Here is a 19,893-nt window from a genome sequence, read left to right on the forward strand (position 1 = left end):
TGGGTGTCTGCCCATGTCACCTATACCTAAATCCACCACTGCCTGTGGCACACCGCAGGATATCTTGGCCATGGTAGATGCACAGCCATTTGACTAAACAAATTGTTCTCTATAATAAACATAACTATATATCCAATTATATGTATAATCATGAAAACCGTAATAATGCAATTTCTAAAGTAATATTTCCATGATCAACCGTGTCAAACACTTTGGATAACTTTAAAAAGATGCCAAGAGCGTATTCAACCTGTCTCCCTGTGCCTGGCTGCCTGCAGTCTCTAACCTGGTGGTGGGGGGTAGCTTGTCCCCGCACTGGATGCGGAGGGCGCTGAGCTCCTGTAGCGGCCCATGCTGATGGCTGGGCTGGAGGGGCATGCTGGAGTTGGGCAGGGGGGAGCTCCTCTTCACCCGGCGGGTACAGCAGGTGCCTATGGGCCTGTCCTGGCTGGAGAGGGAGGGGCTACGGGAGGTGTAGCTCTGGACCGTGGTCTCCAGACAGTTCTGTTCATACAGCTGCTCATCCATAAACTCATGGGCCTGCAGAGGAGTGACATTAAAAGACAGATGCTGCTCACTCGATTACATATTCACCCTATAGATGTGAATATATTAGGTTTATATAGTGACAGAATAGTTGTCATTAGGTTTATATGGTGACATAATAGTTGTTATGAGGTTAAATAATTATGGAATAGTTGTTATGAGGTTAAATAGTTATAGAATAGTTGTTATTAGGTTAAATAGTTATAGAATAGTTGTCATTAGGTTTACATAGTGACAGAATAGTTGTCATTAGGTTTATATAGCGACATAGTTGTTATTAGGTTAAATAGTGATAAAATAGTTGTCATTAGGTTTATACGGTGACAGAATAGTTGTCATTAGGTTTATATGGTGACAGAATAGTTGTCATTAGGTTTATATGGTGACAGAATAGTTGTCATTAGGTTTATATGGTGACATAATAGTTGTTTATATAGTGATAGAATAGTTGTCATTAGGTTTATATGGTGACAGAATAGTTGTTATTAGGTTAAACAGTGATAGAATAGTTGGCATTAGGTTTATGTAGTGACAGAATAGTTATTAGGTTAAATAGTGATAGAATAGCTGTTATTAGGTTTATATGGTGACAGAATAGTTATTAGGTTAAATAGTGATAGAATAGTTGTCATTAGTTTTATATAGTGACAGAATAGTTATTAGGTTAAATAGTGACAGAATAGCTGTTATTAGGTTTATATAGTGACATAATAGTTGTTTATATAGTGACATAATAGTTGTTATAAGGTTTATATAGTGACATAATAGTTGTTTATATAGTGACATAATAGTTGTTTATATAGTGACAGAATAGTTGTTATTAGGTTTATATAGTGACAGAATAGTTGTAATTAGGTTTATATGGTGACAGAATAGTTGTCATTAGGTTTATATGGTGACATAATAGTTGTTATGAGGTTAAATAGTTATGGAATAGTTGTTATGAGGTTAAATAGTTATAGAATAGTTGTTATTAGGTTAAATAGTTATAGAATAGTTGTCATTAGGTTTACATAGTGACAGAATAGTTGTCATTAGGTTTATATAGCGACATAGTTGTTATTAGGTTAAATAGTGATAAAATAGTTGTCATTAGGTTTATACGGTGACAGAATAGTTGTCATTAGGTTTATATGGTGACAGAATAGTTGTCATTAGGTTTATATGGTGACAGAATAGTTGTCATTAGGTTTATATGGTGACATAATAGTTGTTTATATAGTGATAGAATAGTTGTTATTAGGTTTATATGGTGACAGAATAGTTGTCATTAGGTTTATATGGTGACAGAATAGTTATCATTAGGTTTATATGGTGACAGAATAGTTGTCATTACGTTTATATGGTGACAGAATAGTTGTTATTAGGTTTATATCGTGACAGAATAGTTGTTATGAGGTTTATATGGTGACATAATAGTTGTTTATATAGTGACAGAATAGTTGTTATTAGGTTTATATCGTGACAGAATAGTTGTTATGAGGTTTATATGGTGACAGAATAGTTGTCATTAGGTTTATACGGTGACAGAATAGTTGTCATTAGGTTTATATGGTGACATACTAGTTGTCATTAGGTTTATATGGTGACAGAATAGTTATAAGGTGTGGGGCATGTCAACTCCTCTCGATAACAACATTGGATAAAATGTTTCCTTTATTTGAATAACGAATAAAACTATATTTATCATGAAACATTTTTTACAGAGGAATCCTGACAAATATGCCAGAGTATGGCTAGACTATGGTTTTCTAGTCATAGAGTATATTAGAGTATGGTTAGACGCATGGCTCTCCAACCCTGTTTCCGGAAAAATACCCTCCTGTAGGTTTTTGCTCTAACTCCAGTTGTAACTAGATCAGAGTTGGAGCAAAATAAACTACAGGACTGTAGCTCTCCAGGAACAGAATTAGAGAGCCCTGGGTTAGAGTATGGTTTTCTAGTCATTGAGTATGTTAGAATATGGTTAGAGTATGGTTTTCTAGTCATTGAGTATGTTAGAATATGGTTAGAGTATGGTTTTCTATTCATTGAGTATGTTAGAATATGGTTAGAGTATGGTTTTCTAGTCATTGAGTATGTTAGAATATGGTTAGAGTATGGTTTTCTAGTCATTGAGTATGTTAGAATATGGTTAGAGTATGGTTTTCTAGTCATTGAGTATGTTAGAATATGGTTAGAGTATGGTTTTCTAGTCATTGAGTATGTTAGAATATGGTTAGAGTATGGTTTTCTAGTCATTGAGTATGTTAGAATATGGTTAGAGTATGGTTTTCTATTCATTGAGTATGTTAGAATATGGTTAGAGTATGGTTTTCTATTCATTGAGTATGTTAGAATATGGTTAGAGTATGGTTTTCTAGGCATAGAATATGTTAGAGTATGGTTTTCTAGTCATTGAGTATGTTAGAATATGGTTAGAGTATGGTTTTCTAGTCATTGAGTATGTTAGAATATGGTTAGAGTATGGTTTTCTAGTCATTGAGTATGTTAGAATATGGTTAGAGTAGGGTTTTCTATTCATTGAGTATGTTAGAATATGGTTAGAGTATGGTTTTCTAGTCATTGAGTATGTTAGAATATGGTTAGAGTAGGGTTTTCTATTCATTGAGTATGTTAGAATATGGTTAGAGTATGGTTTTCTATTCATTGAGTATGTTAGAATATGGTTAGAGTATGGTTTTCTAGGCATAGAATATGTTAGAGTATGGTTTTCTAGTCATTGAGTATGTTAGAATATGGTTAGAGTATGGTTTTCTAGCCAGACTATGTTAGAGTATGGTTTTCTAGTCATACAGTATGTTAGAGTATGGTTATATTATGATTTTGTAGTCATATAGTATGTTAGAGTATGGTTAGAGTATGGTTTTCTCGTCATATAGTATGGTTGGACTAGAGACTCACAGTGGTCTTCTCCAGACAGTGCAATAGATGGTGGTGTTGACTCTCTAATAATGACATGCTCTTGCTGAGCAGCAGTTCCTCATCGTCTGAGCCCTTAGTGGAGACACACAGAAACACACAAAAACACATAGAAAAACATACAATACAAACATTTTTAACAGTCACATACATGGCATACAGATGTAGCATCTTAATTTGAGTCAATCTGCTACAGCAGGAAAATAATCCTGCAGCAACAGGAAACACAAATTATTATGTGGATTATAATTAACACATTTCTTTTTAGGGTTGATACATTTTTCGTTTGAGCAAATCAAGTCTAAAATTTTAACATGGAAATAGCTAAATTTAGAAGCCTTTTTAAACCTCAAATACACAACAAGTCTGCAGGAAAATTATCAACAACAAAAGAGTGATCTAATTAAGATCCTACATCTGTACAATGGTACAAGTGTGTGGATTAGCCAATTGAGCTCAAGGCATTTTGTCTCATTATTTTGTCTCAATATCTACCAGACAGGTAGGGTTAAGATTAGTCTTTGCTGACAGAATTCAAGTGGATTGAGGATGTTGCATGTGTAGTTTTTCATTGTAACCTCATGTGATGGCTGATTAAATACCTGGTGGATATTGTTTTGCTTGTAAGGTTGTTGCTTCAGAGAGTTGAAGAGGAGAGAAGAGACAGCGACAGAAAAAAATGAAGACAGAAATGGCTTTACTTCTCATATGGATCAATTTCTTTACAATATTTTTTGTTTGTATTTTACCCCCTTTTTCTCCCCAATTTCGTGATATCCAATTGCGATCTTGTCTCATTGCTGCAACTCCCCAACGGGGTCGGGAGAGGCGAAGGTCGAGTCATGCGTCCTCTGTAACATGACCCGCCAAACCGCGCTTCTTAACACCTGCCTGCTTAACCTGGAGGAAACACCGTCCAACTGATGACCAAAGTCAGCCTGCAGGCGCCCGACCCGCCACAAGGAGTCGCTAGAGCGCGATGAGCTAAGTAAAGCACTCCCGGCCAAACCCTCCCCTAACCTGGACGACGCTGAGCCAATTGTGCGTTGCCCTATGGGACTCCCGGTCACGGCTGGTTGTGACACAGCCTGGGATCGAACCCAGGTCTGTAGTGATGCGCCACTCGGGAGGCCCCCCATTCTCTACAATTTTCATGAAACATAACTTGATCTAGCAGTTAAACATTGAACTGTTTCAACAACAATTACAGTAAAACACATTTTAACAAGAATATGCAGACATACCTCCTGTTTGTAACAAATGGTGCTAGGCACAACATTGCACAATAGCTGGAAATACTTTTGTCTCGATCAACAGAGATCTGTTCCATTTACTCTCATTCAAATTTCACACACAGTCAGTTCAGTGGACAGTTAACACAGCATTCCTTTGAAGGATTACTCTATGAAGGTTTTTCAGTTGGATGAATTCATCTGGAAGTATAGCCTATCTCCTGTGAGTTTCTTTTGCTTGTTGATGTGTGGGGTACTAGCAAACAAATTACCAAGAAGATAAAACCAAACAAAGCTTGTCATCTGACTGAGAAAAACCACAAGGGGAGACAATCTTCCCAAAATGTGTAGAGGACAGAGTTTGCCAGTTCTTCTTCCAGCTACAGTATGTGTGCCCACACAGCACTGACTGACTGCGGTGACATGACAGTAATTCAAAGTGCCAGAGCGCTGGCAGCCGTATCACAGCCACAGTAAAACAACTAACTAAATGAAGCCTCTGAATGCTTCAGCTTTCTATCATACTTTTTGCTCTTCCTAAACGCACATGCACTTTGTGCTCCAAGTCTATTACACAGTATTTATTTTTAATGTAACCTTTATTTAACTAGGCAAGTCAGTTAAGAATAAAGTCTTATTTACAATGACAGCCTTTCCACCATCCAAACCCAGAAAACACTGGGCCAGTTGTGCACCGCCCTACAGGACTCCCAATCACAGCCAGATGTGAACCAGAAACTGCATTGACACCTCTTGCACTGAGATGCAGTGCCTTAGACTGCTGCGCCACTCAGGAGCCCAGTAGCCATAGAGGGATTTCAGGCCTTGCCACAGTTAACCAGAGTGTTGCTGAGAGAATGCCAGTCATGTCAGTCTGTGCCATTTATTATGGTAATCCATCCACCGCTCCCTAAATGGTGAAGAAGTGAAGAGATATGGAACATTTGTCCATAAATGCCTGCTGTGATGCACCGCTATCGTTTAATTTCTCCCACAACATGATTACTACCATATTTCAATTCATCCCATAACATTAATACCAATATAATTTAATTTATCCTACAACAGCCCACAATGCATACTAAAGCCTTCTAAATCGATGGCATAATTTAGAGCCATTTGCTACTGTAATCTTTCAATGTAGCAGCCAGCACATTCATGGACAATAACAAAGAGTGACACAAACACAATAACAGTTTTCCTTTTCCCGTCTGACCATGTTTAATTAGGGCTACAGAGAAGACAACATGCCTGACTAGGCTTCATTACCTGGAAAACAAGACACAACAGACTTGTGAACTGAAAGAAGACACAAGACAACAGAGAGAGCTAAAACTGACAGCAGAGAGCACTAAAACTGACAGCAGAGAGCTAAAACAGACAGCAGAGAGCACTAAAACAGACAGCAGAGAGCACTAAAACTGACAGCAGAGAGCACTAAAACTGACAGCAGAGAGCTAAAACAGACAGCAGAGAGCACTAAAACAGACAGCAGAGAGCACTAAAACTGACAATAGAGAGCACTAAAACTGACAGCAGAGAGCACTAAAACAGACAGCAGAGAGCACTAAAGCAGACAGCAGAGAACGAAAACTGACAATAGAGAGCACTAAAACTGACAATAGAGAGCACTAAAACTGACAGCAGAGAGCACTAAAACTGACATCAGAGAGCACTAAAACAGACAGCAGAGATCGCTAAAACAGACAGCAGAGATCGCTAAAACAGACAGCAGAGATCGCTAAAAAAGACAGCAGAGAGCACTAAAACAGACAGCAGAGAGCACTAAAACAGACAGCAGAGAGCACTAAAAAAGACAGCAGAGAGCACTAAAACAGACAGCAGAGAGCACTAAAACTGACAATAGAGAGGACTAAAACAGACAGCAGAGAGCACTAAAACTGACAGCAGAGAGCACTAACACAGACAGCAGAGAGCACTAAAACTGACAGCAGAGAACACTAAAACTGACAGCAGAGAGCACTAAAACAGACAGCAGAGAGCACTAAAACAGACAGCAGAGAGTACTAACACAGACAGCAGAGAGCACTAACACAGACAGTAGAGAGCACTAACACAGACAGCAATGAGCACTAAAACAGACATGCTTGAGCTTTAGCTCAGTGGGCTAACTCAGCCTTGTGGTATTCACCATTTGGTGCACACATCCTGGGTTCAAACCTAGTTGGTGACATGTGTATATTTCAAACTAGGACTGGGTCCTTTAGCTCAGTGGGCTAATGCAGTCTTGGGCCCTCAGAGGTCAAATGGGAGGCTTACCGTGAGCTCCAGCAGGTCGTTGAGGAGGTCGTTGCGTTTGCTCTGAAGGAATCCCGTGCAGGAGCTGCCCGCCTGGGCTATTCTTATCCTGGCCAGTCTGGCTTTCTGTGTGGGGAGAGGTTAACGTGTCAGAACCAGACAAGGATGAGAAATGTCTTATCATCTAATGTTGAGAATGTGCAGCCTCATCACCCCTTCCCTGGATGATGTAAAATGATGACTCGTATTATTATGGCTTGAAAGGGTTTAGAGTTTCCTATGGTTCGATCTATTTCATGTTAGCTATTATGATCTATTTCATGTTAGTGCAATTTCTGTTTTTAGTAGGATACTGAGGCACTTCCAATGGATCCTTGGTGGGGAATAACTATACACAAAAAAAGAAAAACAGAAGCTAATTGTAGATGGAAATTAAAAATAAGCAATTAAAACTTGCTGCCAATCAGTGTACAAACATTGAAATGGTGATAAAGATGATGAAGAGCATGATGAAGGACATTATGGTAGGTGAGTTTTGAGTCTGTCAATCCATGCAGGACTTCAAAAGTTCTCTCTTGTTCTAAATCCTAGAGATCTTTCCTTGATCTTGGTGTGTCTGTGACTTATGAAACTGCTATACAGTAAGTACAGGTAAATGTAGGTGATTCATCTCTTTTTTCAGTCCTGTTCATATCACAATGAATCAAGCTATCCTTCAGCCCCAGTCTCCCTCTCCCCAGTCTCCCTCTCCCCAGTCTCCTTCAGCCCCAGTCTCCCTCTCCCAAGTCTCCTTCAGCCCCAGTCTCCCTCTCCCCAGTCTCCCTCTCCCCAGTCTCCTTCAGCCCCAGTCTCCCTCTCCCCAGTCTCCCTCTCCCCAGTCTCCTTCAGCCCCAGTCTCCCTCTCCCCAGTCTCCCTCTCCCAAGTCTCCTTCAGCCCCAGTCTCCCTCTCCCCAGTCTCCCTCTCCCCAGTCTCCTTCAGCCCCAGTCTCCCTCTCCCCAGTCTCCCTCTCCCCAGTCTCCTTCAGCCCCAGTCTCCCTCTCCCCAGTCTCCCTCTCCCCAGTCTCCCTCTCCCCAGTCTCCTTCAGCCCCAGTCTCCCTCTCCCCAGTCTCCCTCTCCCCAGTCTCCTTCAGCCCCAGTCTCCCTCTCCCCAGTCTCCCTCTCCCCAGTCTCCTTCAGCCCCAGTCTCCCTTGTAGCTAAAGCAGCAGGTTTTCCTCTCATAGTCTCTTTATATATTGTCGTTTTGATTCATTCTCCATCTCTATGACGGAATCATAAGTCAAGTTATTGGTTAATAAAAAAGTACATCGAGATCACAGAGGACATCTGACAGAGAAAAAAAAAAGGTGATATTCAAGTGACTACCTTTGGAAAGTATTCAGACCCCTTGACTTTTTCCACATTTTGTTAAGTTACAGCCATATTCTAAAATGGATTTTAAAAAATAAGGTTGAAATTGAGCTCAGGTGCATCCTGTTTCCATTGATCATTCTTGAGCTGGCCTCCTGGCCAAACTGAGCAATCGGGGGAGAAGGGCCTTGGTCAGGGAGGTGACAAAGCTCTAGAGTTCCTGTGTGGAGATGGGAGAACTTTCCAGAAGGACAACCATCTCTGCAGCACTCCACCAATCAGGCCTTTATAGTAGAGCGGCCAGTCGGAAGCCCCTCCTCAGTAAAAGCCCGCTTGGAGTTTGCCAAATAGCACCTAAAGACTCTCAGACCATGAGCAACAAGATTCTCTGGTCTGAATGTAAAGTGTCACATCTGCAGGAAACCTGGCACCATCACTACGGTAAAGCATGGAGGTGGCAGCATCACTACGGTAAAGCATGGAGGTGGCACCATCACTACGGTAAAGCATGGAGGTGGCACCATCACTACGGTAAAGCATGGAGGTGGCACCATCACTACGGTAAAGCATGGAGGTGGCACCATCACTACGGTAAAGCATGGAGGTGGCAGCATCACTACGGTAAAGCATGGAGGTGGCACCATCACTACGGTAAAGCATGGAGGTGGCAGCATCACTACGGTAAAGCATGGAGGTGTTTGGGGATGTTTTTATCAGTGGCAGGGACTTGGAAACTAGTCAGGATCGAGGCAAAGATGAACGGAGCAAAGTACAGAGAGTTCCTTGATGAAAACTTGCTCCAGAGCGCTCAGGACCTCCGACTGGGGTTAAGGTTCAACCTTCCAACAGGACAACGACCCTAAGCACACAGCCACGACAACGCAGGAGTGGCTTCGGGGCAAGTCTCTGAATTTCCTTGAGTGGCCCAGCCAAGAGCACGGACTTGAACCTGATCGAACATCTTTGAAGAGACATGAAAATAGTTGTGCAGAAACCATCCCCATTCAACCTGTCAGAGCTTGAGAGGATCTGCAGAGAAGAATGGGAGAAACTCCCCAAATACAGGTGTGCCAAGCTTGTAGCGTCATACCCAAAAATAATTGAGGCTGTAATAGCTGCCAAAGGTGCTTCAACAAAGTACAGAGTAAAAGGTCTGAAAAGATCTGAATACATTTGATATCTGTTTTTTAAATATATAAATTAGCAAAAAAAATCAAAAATCCTGTTTTGCTTTGTGATGATGGGGTATTGTGTGTAGATTGATGAGGAAGAAAAACTATTTAATCAAGATTAGAATAAGGCTGTAACGTAAGAAAATGTGCAAAAAGTCAAGGGGTCTGAATACTTTCAAACGGCACTGTAACAGTCTAATGTGCTTTTCAATCGTTCAAGGTGAGTGTAATTTATTTTACATTGATCCGAGCGAACGCTTTGCACAAACACACTTTAGAAATCCGAAAAAGAGTTGGAGCATCACTTCTCCCAGAAGACTCCTGTGATGTAATGAAACCCATTTGCTGGTTTAGAGGTTTGGTGATTCAACCTGTGAGACAACCTGTGCTGTCCTTGGGGATTACAGAGCGTGTGGATATGTGTGACTGTGCCAGAACCTGTAGCCTGGTCCCAGATCTGTTTGTACTATCTTGCCAACGCCTATGTCATTGACAAGACAGCACAAACAGATCCGGGAACAGTGGGATATATAGGACATGTCACTTAAGTGAGCAGGCTGCCTGTCTCATGTCATTCGCTTTACTTGATGAAAGGCTTCAGTTGATGTAGGAAAAACTGAAATGAATAAATGAAAAACTGGAGCAGTATCTAACTGAAAGGAGGCATTGGAAATATGGGTGATATGCACTGAGGCACACTGTCTCTCTCTGGCCGTGACGGCACACTGTCTCTCTCTGGCCCTGACGGCACACTGTCTCTCTGGCACTGAGACACACTGTCTCTCTCTGGCCCTGACAACACACTGTCTCTCTCTGGCACTGAGACACACTGTCTCTCTCTGGCCCTGACGGCACACTGTCTCTCTCTGGCCCTGACGGCACACTGTCTCTCTCTGGCCCTGACGACACACCGTCTCTCTCTGGCCCTGACGACACACTGTCTCTCTGGCCCTGACGACACACTGTCTCTCTCTGGCACTGAAACACACTGTCTCTCTCTGGCCCTGACGGCACACTGTCTCTCTGGCCCCGACGACACACTGTCTCTCTCTGGCCCTGACGGCACACTGTCTCTCTCTGGCCCTGACGGCACACTGTCTCTCTGGCCCTGACGACACACTGTCTCTCTCTGGCCCTGACGGCACACTGTCTCTCTGGCCCTGACGACACACTGTCTCTCTCTGGCCCTGACGACACACTGTCTCTCTCTGGCCCTGACGACACACTGTCTCTCTGGCCCTGACGACACACTGTCTCTCTGGCCCTGACAACACACTGTCTCTCTCTGGCCCTGACGGCACACTGTCTCTCTCTGGCCCTGACGGCACACTGTCTCTCTCTGGCCCTGATGGCACACTGTCTCTCTCTGGCCCTGACGGCACACTGTCTCTCTCTGGCCCTGATGACAAACTGTCTCTCTCTGCGCCTGACGGCACACTGTCTCTCTGGCCCTGACGGCACACTGTCTCTCTCTGGCCCTGACGGCACACTGTCTCTCTGGCCCTGACGACACACTGTCTCTCTCTGGCCCTGACGGCACACTGTCTCTCTGGCCCTGACGACACACTGTCTCTCTCTGGCCCTGACGGCACACTGTCTCTCTCTGGCCCTGACGGCACACTGTCTCTCTCTGGCCCTGACGACACACTGTCTCTCTCTGGCCCTGACGGCACACTGTCTCTCTGGCCCTGACGACACACTGTCTCTCTCTGGCCCTGACGACACACTGTCTCTCTGGCCCTGACGACACACTGGCTCTCTCTGGCCCTGACGGCACACTGTCTCTCTTGCCCTGACGACACACTGTCTCTCTCTGGCCCTGACGGCACACTGTCTCTCTCTGGCCCTGATGGCACACTGTCTCTCTCTGGCCCTGATGGCACACTGTCTCTCTGGCCCTGACGGCACACTGTCTCTCTCTGGCCCTGACGGCACACTGTCTCTCTCTGGCCCTGACGGCACACTGTCTCTCTCTGGCCCTGACGGCACACTGTCTCTCTCTGGCCCTGACGGCACACTGTCTCTCTCTGGCCCTGACGGCACACTGTCTCTCTCTGGCCCTGACGGCACACTGTCTCTCTCTGGCCCTGACGGCACACTGTCTCTCTCTGGCCCTGACGGCACACTGTCTCTCTCTGGCCCTGACGGCACACTGTCTCTCTCTGGCCCCGACGGCACACTGTCTCTCTCTGGCCCTGACGGCACACTGTCTCTCTATGGCCCTGACGGCACACTACCCTGACGACAGACTGTCTCTCTCTGGCCCTGACGGCACACTGTCTCTCTCTGGCCCTGACGGCACACTGTCTCTCTCTGGCCCTGACGGCACACTGTCTCTCTCTGGCCCTGACGGCACACTGTCTCTCTATGGCCCTGACGGCACACTGTCTCTCTCTGGCCCTGACGGCACACTGTCTCTCTATGGCCCTGACGGCACACTACCCTGACGACAGACTGTCTCTCTCTGGCCCTGATGGCACACTGTCTCTCTGGCCCTGAAGGCACACTGTCTCTCTATGGCCCTGACGGCACACTGTCTCTCTCTGGCCTTGACGGGACACTGTCTCTCTCTGGTCCTGACAGCACACTGTCGCTCTCTGGCCCTGAAGGCACACTGTCTCTCTATGGCCCTGACGGCACACTGTCTCTCTCTGGCCTTGACGGCACACTGTCTCTCTCTGGTCCTGACAGCACACTGTCGCTCTCTGGCCCTGACGGCACACTGCCCTGACGACAGACTGTCTCTCTATGGCCCTGACGGCACACTGTCTCTCTCTGGCCTTGACGGCACACTGTCTCTCTCTGGTCCTGACAGCACACTGTCGCTCTCTGGCCCTGACGGCACACTGTCTCGCTGGCCCTGACGACACACTCTCTCTCTGGCCCTGATGGCACACTGTCTCTCTCTGTATGGCACCACTTAACTTTGCTGTGCCATTAACACCGTGACCCCAGCCCAGTCAGAACCTGCTGTGCTGTGGGTGAGAGCCTTCCCTATTGCTCTAGCAACTAGATTTGTGATTTGTGTTACACTAAAATAAAACCTTTGCTGCCATGACTCTGGGCTTCAGTAACATTTCACCAGTGAATAAGACGCGCCACAAAGTTCTACTTGTCCTCTTTGTGTAGCTGGTCAAGCTAGTGGCGACCCTCAGTTAGAGTAAATGGGATGGTGTGTTAGGGGAGCCCGCCACACAGGGTTGATGCGTAACAATACCATCTTAGTACCCTTCTTACATATTATTGTACCTTACTTAGCAATGAAAATAGAATAACTATCCGCCTGTCTGCTAGATGAAGTTAAAGGTCTGTACTAGGATGAGGAAGACAGGATAGGATACATGAGAAGTCTGTTTTTTTACAGTGTTGGCCCCAGACAGCCAGCTAATTGTACTGGGAGCCTGGAGCAGCCAGCCCGCTATTAAATCGGGGAGGAAGACTGATGAGGGGGAGGGAGAGGTGAAGACAGCTAATTTGAGAGACACCCGCTCTGGCTCGTCAGCGCACGTGGACCAACCCACCGGGCACAGATGTCAGTTCAACATCTATTCCACGTTGGTTCAATGAAATTTCATAGGAATGAAATGGAAACAACGTTGATTCAACCAGTGTGTGCCCAGTTTGAAGGTGCATGTGGTACACATTTCAGAAGCCTGGCACAAGAGAGTAATAACTGTTAGCAGGTACGGGGCAGGAGGTAGGGGGTAGGGGTCGTCAGGGACAGTCTTTAGAGACTGATTAGCACCGTGTCTATGACATTTCCACTGCAGTGTTAGAAGATAAAATGACAATGCTACTCACTGTAGAAACCATAGGAAAGCACACACCAGTTATTTGCCTTAACATTTGACCTCAGGAGTGTAACCACAGGAATGTGACCTCAGGAGTGTAACCTGGGGAGTGTAACCTGGGGAGTGTAACCTGGGGAGTGTAACCTCGGGAGTGTAACCTGAGGAGTGTAACCTGAGGAGTGTAATCTGAGGAGTGTAACCTGGGGAGTGTAACCTCGGGAGTGTAACCTCGGGAGTGTAACCTCGGGAGTGTAACCTGGGGAGTGTAACCTCGGGAGTATAACCTCAGGAGTGTAACCTCGGGAGTGTAACCTGGGGAGTGTAACCTGGGGAGTGTAACCTGGGGAGTGTAACCTCGGGAGTGTAACCTGAGGAGTGTAACCTGAGGAGTGTAATCTGAGGAGTGTAACCTGGGGAGTGTAACCTCGGGAGTGTAACCTCGGGAGTGTAACCTCAGGAGTGTAACCTGGGGAGTGTAACCTCAGGAGTGTAACCTCGGGAGTGTAACCTGGGGAGTGTAACCTCGGGAGTGTAACCTGAGGAGTGTAACCTGGGGAGTGTAACCTCGGGAGTGTAACCTCGGGAGTGTAACCTGAGGAGTGTAACCTGAGGAGTGTAACCTGGGGAGTGTAACCTGGGGAGTGTAACCCAAGGAGTGTAACCTAAGGAGTGTAACCTCAGGAGTGTAACCTCAGGAGTGTAACCTGAGGAGTGTAACCTGAGGAGTGTAACCTCAGGAGTGTAACCTGAGGAGTGTAACCTCAGGAGTGTAACCTCAGGAGTGTAACCTCAGGAGTGTAACCTCAGGAGTGTAACCTCAGGAGTGTAACCTGTTGATTGTGACCTCAGGAGTGTAACCTCAGGAGTGTGTCCTGAGGAGTGTAACCTCAGGAGTGTCACCTCAGGAGTGCGACCTCAGGAGTGCGACCTCAGGAGTGTAACTTGAGTGTAACCTGAGGAGTATGACCTCATACTGGACTCAACTACACTCTGCCTTGATGGACTATTATCATTTTATGAAAGGTCAACACCACTAGGGCTGTGGTGAGAGTGGTTAGGCACGGCCACTTAATGCTTGGTGTGTGTGTGTACTTAGCGTTTAGTGGGTATGGTCAGAGCACCTGTAGAGGGTCTCTCTCCCAGGAACTCTCAGAACACACAGGATGTGTGCAGGCTGACGGCGTAGCAGTCGGACATGTGTTTTTGTCTTGTCCCTTGTAAACATAGTTTTTCCTTTTTTTTTTTTGTGTATATATTTAATATTTTAATATCACTTTCTATCTACGGACTGAATATACTCTCCTGCAACCCGCCTCACCCAATGTGGTATGGATCTGCTATTTTTATACTTAAGAACTCATCAACTCATCAACAGCTAGCCAACTAACTGGCTACCAGCTAACTGGCTACTAGTTAGCCACGGCCCGCTAGCTGTCTAAAGTACATCGGACTGTTAGCTTAAGAGGCCCATTGGACAAATTCTTTGGCCACTATACCCACCATGCTGATCCGTTGTCTGAACCGTCGCCTGAACCGGAACCCCAACAGATGCTAGCCAGCTAACTAGCTACTAGATAGTAGTAGTCATCAGCTACCTTTAGCACGGACAACTCTCGCCAGTCTGCACAGCGCGACTCAAACCAGAGCAATTTGGACTTATTTTTCTCCATATCTCCGGATTCCTACCGCAAGCTCTGAACCTTTTTTTTTCTTCACCCGGATCACCGCAGCTAGCTAGCTGCTATTCGAGTGGCCACTCCTGGCTAATGTCACTGTCCCGAAGCAATAACCAATTAGCCTGGAGCTAGCCTTGCTAGGCCCATCTCCCGGCTAGCCAAAGAGGTCCACCAGCCTCTACTTGGGCTACAATATCTATTTTTGCCAACTAGCTTGGACCCCCGCCGACTCATCATGACTGGACCACCGATGTCATTCACCCGGTGGGGTTTTTCTCAACTGGCTCCGCCATCGCTTCGTCCCCTGAAAAGGTTTGTTTTATTTATTGCCCTAGCATACTCTGCCAACCCGGATGTCCTTGCCGTGTCTGAATCCTGGCTCAGGAAGACCACCAAAAATCCTGACAAAAACCCTGACATTTCCATCCCTAACTATAACATTTTCGGACAAGATAGAACTGCCAAAGGGGGCGGTGTTGCAATCTACTGCAGAGATAGCCTGCAGAGTTCTGTCTTACTATCCAGGTCTGTACCCAAACAATTCAAGCTTTTACTTTTAAAAATCTACCTTTCCAGAAACAAGTCTCTCACCGTTGCCGCTTGATATAGACCACCCTCTGACCCCAGCTGTGCCATGGAGACCAAATGTGAACTGATTGCCCCCCATCTATCTTCAGAGCTAGTGCTGCTAGGTGACCTAAACTTGGACATGTTTAACACCCCGGCCATCCTACAATCTAAGCTTGATGCCATCAATCTCTAACAAATTATCAATGAACCCACCAGGTACAACCCCAAATCTGTAAACACGGGCACCCTCATAGATATCATCCTAACCAACTTGCCCTCCAAATACACCTCTGCTGTTTTCAACCAAGATTTCAGCGAACAGTGTCTCATTGCCTGCATCCGTAACGGGTCTGCGGTCAAACGACCACCCCTCATCACTATCAAACGCTCCCTAAAACACTTCAGCGAGCAGGCCTTCCTAATCGACCTGGCCTGGGTATCCTGGAAGGATATTGACCTCATCCCATCAGTAGAGGATGCCTGGTCATTCTTTAAAAGTGCCTTCCTCACCATCTTAAATAAGCATGCCCCATTAAAAAAATGTAGAACCAGGAACAGATATAGCCCTTGGTTCTCTCCAGATCTGACTGCCCTTAACCAACACAAAAACATGCTATGGCGTTCTACATTAGCATCGAATAGCCCCCGTGATATGGAACTTTTCAGGGAAGTCAGGGACAAATATACACAGGCAGTTAGGAAAGCTTAGGCTAGCTTTTTCAAGCAGAATTTGCATCCTGTAGCATAAACTCAAAAAAGTTCTGGGACACTGTAAAGTCCGTGGAGAATAAGAGCATCTCCTCCCAGCTGCCCACTGCACTGAGGCTAGGAAACACTGTCACCACCGATAAATCCACTAGAATTGAGAATTTCAATATGCATTTTTCTACAGCTGGCCATGCTTTCCACCTGGCTACCCCTACTCCGGTCAACAGCACTGCACTCCCCACAGCAACTCGCCCAAGCCTCCCCATTTCACCTTCACCCAAATCCAGAGAGCTGAAGTTCTTAAAGAACTGCAAACCTGGACCCCTACAAATCAGCCGGGCTAGGCAATCTGGACCCTCTCTTTTTAAAATTATCTGCCGAGATTGTCGCAACCCCTATTACTAGCCTGTTCAACCTCTCTTTCGTATCGTCTGAGATTCCCAAAGATTGGAAAGCTGCCGCGGTCATCCCCCTCTTCAAAAGGGGGTGACACTCTAGACCCAAATTGCTACAGACCTATATCTATCCTACCCTGCCTTTCTAAGGTCTTCGAAAGCCAAATTTACAAACAGATTAACAACAATTTCGAATTCCACCATACCTGGTTTCAGAGCTGGTCATGGGTGCACCTCAGCCATTGTCAAGGTCGTAAACGATATCATAACCGGCATCAATAAGAGACATTACTGTGCAGCTGCATTCATCGACCTGGCCAAAGCATTCGACTCTGTCAATCACCACATTCTTATTGGCAGACTCAACAGCCTTGGTTTCTCAAATGATTGCCTCGCCTGGTTCACCAACTACTTCTCTGATAGAGTTCAGTGTGTCAAAACGGAGGGCTTGTTGTCCGGACCTCTTGCAGTCTCTATGGGGGTGCCACAGGGTTAAATTCTCAGACCGACTCTGTTCTCTGTATACATCAATGATGTTGCTCTCACTGCTGGTGATTCTTTGATCCACCTCTACGCAGACGACACCATTCTGTATACTTCTGGCCCTTCTTTGGACACTGTGTTAACTAACCTCCAGACGAGCTTCAATGCCATACAACTCTCCAACTGCTCTTAAAGGCCTCCAACTGCTCTTAAATGCAAGTAAAACTAAGTGCATGCTCTTCAACCGATCACTGCCCGGACCTGCCCGAGTAGTACTCTGGACGGATCTGACTTAGAATATGTGGACAACTACTAAATCTAGAATCGGCTTCCTATTTCGCAACTAATCATCCTTCACCCATGCTACCGATCCTCGACTTCGGCGATGTCATCTATAAAATAGCCTCCAAAACTCTACTCAACAAATTGGATGCAGTCTATCACAGTGCCATCCGTTTTGTCACCAAAGCCCCATATATTACCGACCACTGCGACCTGTACGCTTTTGTTGGCTGGCCCCTGCTTCATACTCGTCGCCAAACCCACTGGCTCCAGGTCATCTACAAGTCTCTACTAGGTAAAGCCCCGCCTTATCTCAGCTCACTGGTCACCATAGCAGCACCCACCCGTAGCACGCGCTCCAGCAGGTATATTTCACTGGGCACCCCCAAAGCCAATTTCTCTTTTGGCCGCCTTTCCTTCCAGTTCTCTGCTGCCAATGACTCGAACGAACTGCAAAAATCAATGAAGCTGGAGACCCATATCTCCCTCACTAGCTTTAAGCACCAGCTGTCAGAGCAGCTCACAGATCACTGCACCTGTACATAGCCCATCTGTAAACAGCCCAACTACCTCATCCCCATACTGTATTTATTTATTTATCTTGCTCCTTTGCACCCCAGTATCTCTACTTGCACATTGATCTTCTGCACATCTACCATTCCAGTGTTTAATTGCTATATTGAAATTACTTCACCACCATGGCCTATTTAATGCCTTTACCTCCCTTATCTTACCTCATTTGCACTCACTGTATATAGATTTTTATTTTTTCTACTGTATTATTGACTGTATGTTTGTTAATTCCATGTGTAACTCTGTGTTGTTGTATGTGTCGAACTGCTATGCTTTATCTTGGCCAGGTCGCAGTTGTAAATGAGAACTTGTTCTCAACTAGCCTACCTGGTTAAATAAATGAAGGTGAAATAAAATAAATAAATAAATCTGCTACTCAGACACTGAGTACGTACTTAATGGGAGAACACCCAGCTGAAAATGTCCAAAATATCCTTTCTGCCTTTCATCAAACAGAGCAGATTTGTCATCAGATCTTTGCCGCTGACATTAAACTAATGATCCTTTGCTAAATGGTGGTTTTATTGTGTGATGCTAGAACAAGGGCCTCACATCGACCCCCCAGCAGTTCCTAGTGCGTAACCTCTCACATCTGTCTGTATGCTGCATGCCAGAGGTCTAGCGGGGCTAGCCTCTGAAGATAGGGGGGCGAGGGGTGTCGCACTCACACACACACACACACACACACACACACACACACACACACACACACACACCCCCCTTGCCTCCCTACAGCCGGATGCAGGTGATCCATCAGGTGAATGGTGTTCACCTGTACTTTCTGAGCACGCCGTTTGTCAGCTCTCTGGTTCTGGTGATAGATGCGGCTAAAGTTGGACACGATGACGGGAACGGGCAGGGCGATTACCAGCACCCCGCTCAGAGAACAGATAGAACCAAAGATCTTCCCTGCGATCGTCTTGGGCACCATGTCCCCGTAACTATAGAGAGAGAGAAAGAGAGAGGGGCGGGAGAGATAGAAAGAGAAATAGGGAGAGAGAAAGCATAGAAAATATGATATGCTGTATTGGACACATTTAAAATGCAATCTCCAGTTCTGAAACTGTACATTTGACCTTCCAAAGGGTTAGCATCTCAGCAGGTTGTGTGTGTGTGTGTGTGTGTTTAGGTGTGTATCTATGTGTGTGTTTATGTGTGTTTAGGTATGTGTGCGTGTTTATGTGTAAGTGAGTATGTGTTTCTGTGTATTGTGTACCGAGACGCTCTCTACTGTTCGACTTGGGGGCTAAACCCATATCAACAGCGACTCTTTCATTCCCAGCCTTCCCATTCGTTTCTTGCTATGCAATTACGTGTAGCTCTCTCAGTTCCTTCGGCTGAGGCTAATTTTATTACACAGGTGGAGGAGGCAGTGACAAGCTTAGTAACAGGTGGGGAGAGGCAGCGAGATAGAGGCGCTATCTGGGCTGCTCAGACAGGGCACAACAAAGTCACGCCAGCACAGCTCCTTTCTTGTCAGTTCAGGGGCAGGCAGGGTGAGCACAGGGGAACAAATCAATTTGTCAATGGGGACTTCAGGTACAAGCTCTCATGAAGTTGAGCCAAAACAGAGGTGTGTGTGTGTGTTTGATTATTTATTTAACCTTTATTTAACTAGGCAAGTCAGTTAAGATCAAATTCTTATTTACAATGACGGCCTACCCCGGCCAAACCCTAACCCGGCCAAACCCTAACCCGGACAACGCTGATTGGGAGTCCCCCTATGGGACTCCCAATCATGGCCAGTTGTGATACAGCCTGGAATCGAACCAGGGTCTGTAGTGACACCTCTAGCACTGAGATGCACTGCTCGCCACTCGGGAGCAGCGGTCTAAGTGAGTGGTGGGGCGGGGAGGTTAAGGGGAGTGTTTTACTTGGCAGACCTACTCTGAATCAATTAACCAAAAAAAAAAAATGGAAATGTAAAATAAGG

The 19,893-nt window shown here is 45.5% G+C and overlaps 1 protein-coding gene across 2 annotated transcripts in view; it reads right to left on the reverse strand.

The window, feature by feature from the left end:
• The window catches only part of LOC110494690 (potassium voltage-gated channel subfamily D member 3-like), a 122,171-nt gene that overhangs the window by 2,107 nt on the left and 100,171 nt on the right, over positions 1 to 19,893 (reverse strand). Inside the window, exons 3-7 of one of the 2 annotated variants that reach the window (XM_021569982.2) lie at positions 18,733 to 18,901; positions 6,981 to 7,085; positions 4,071 to 4,103; positions 3,451 to 3,543; positions 287 to 540 (exon numbers count right to left, since the gene is read on the reverse strand). In XM_021569982.2, the coding sequence (XP_021425657.2) occupies positions 287 to 540; positions 3,451 to 3,543; positions 4,071 to 4,103; positions 6,981 to 7,085; positions 18,733 to 18,901 (654 nt within the window). The remainder of the gene's footprint in view (positions 1 to 286; positions 541 to 3,450; positions 3,544 to 4,070; positions 4,104 to 6,980; positions 7,086 to 18,732; positions 18,902 to 19,893) is intronic. The other variant, XM_021569984.2, reaches the window with a different exon arrangement.

This window comes from Oncorhynchus mykiss, chromosome 17 (genome assembly GCF_013265735.2).
Source record: "Oncorhynchus mykiss isolate Arlee chromosome 17, USDA_OmykA_1.1, whole genome shotgun sequence".
NCBI lineage: Eukaryota > Metazoa > Chordata > Actinopteri > Salmoniformes > Salmonidae > Oncorhynchus > Oncorhynchus mykiss.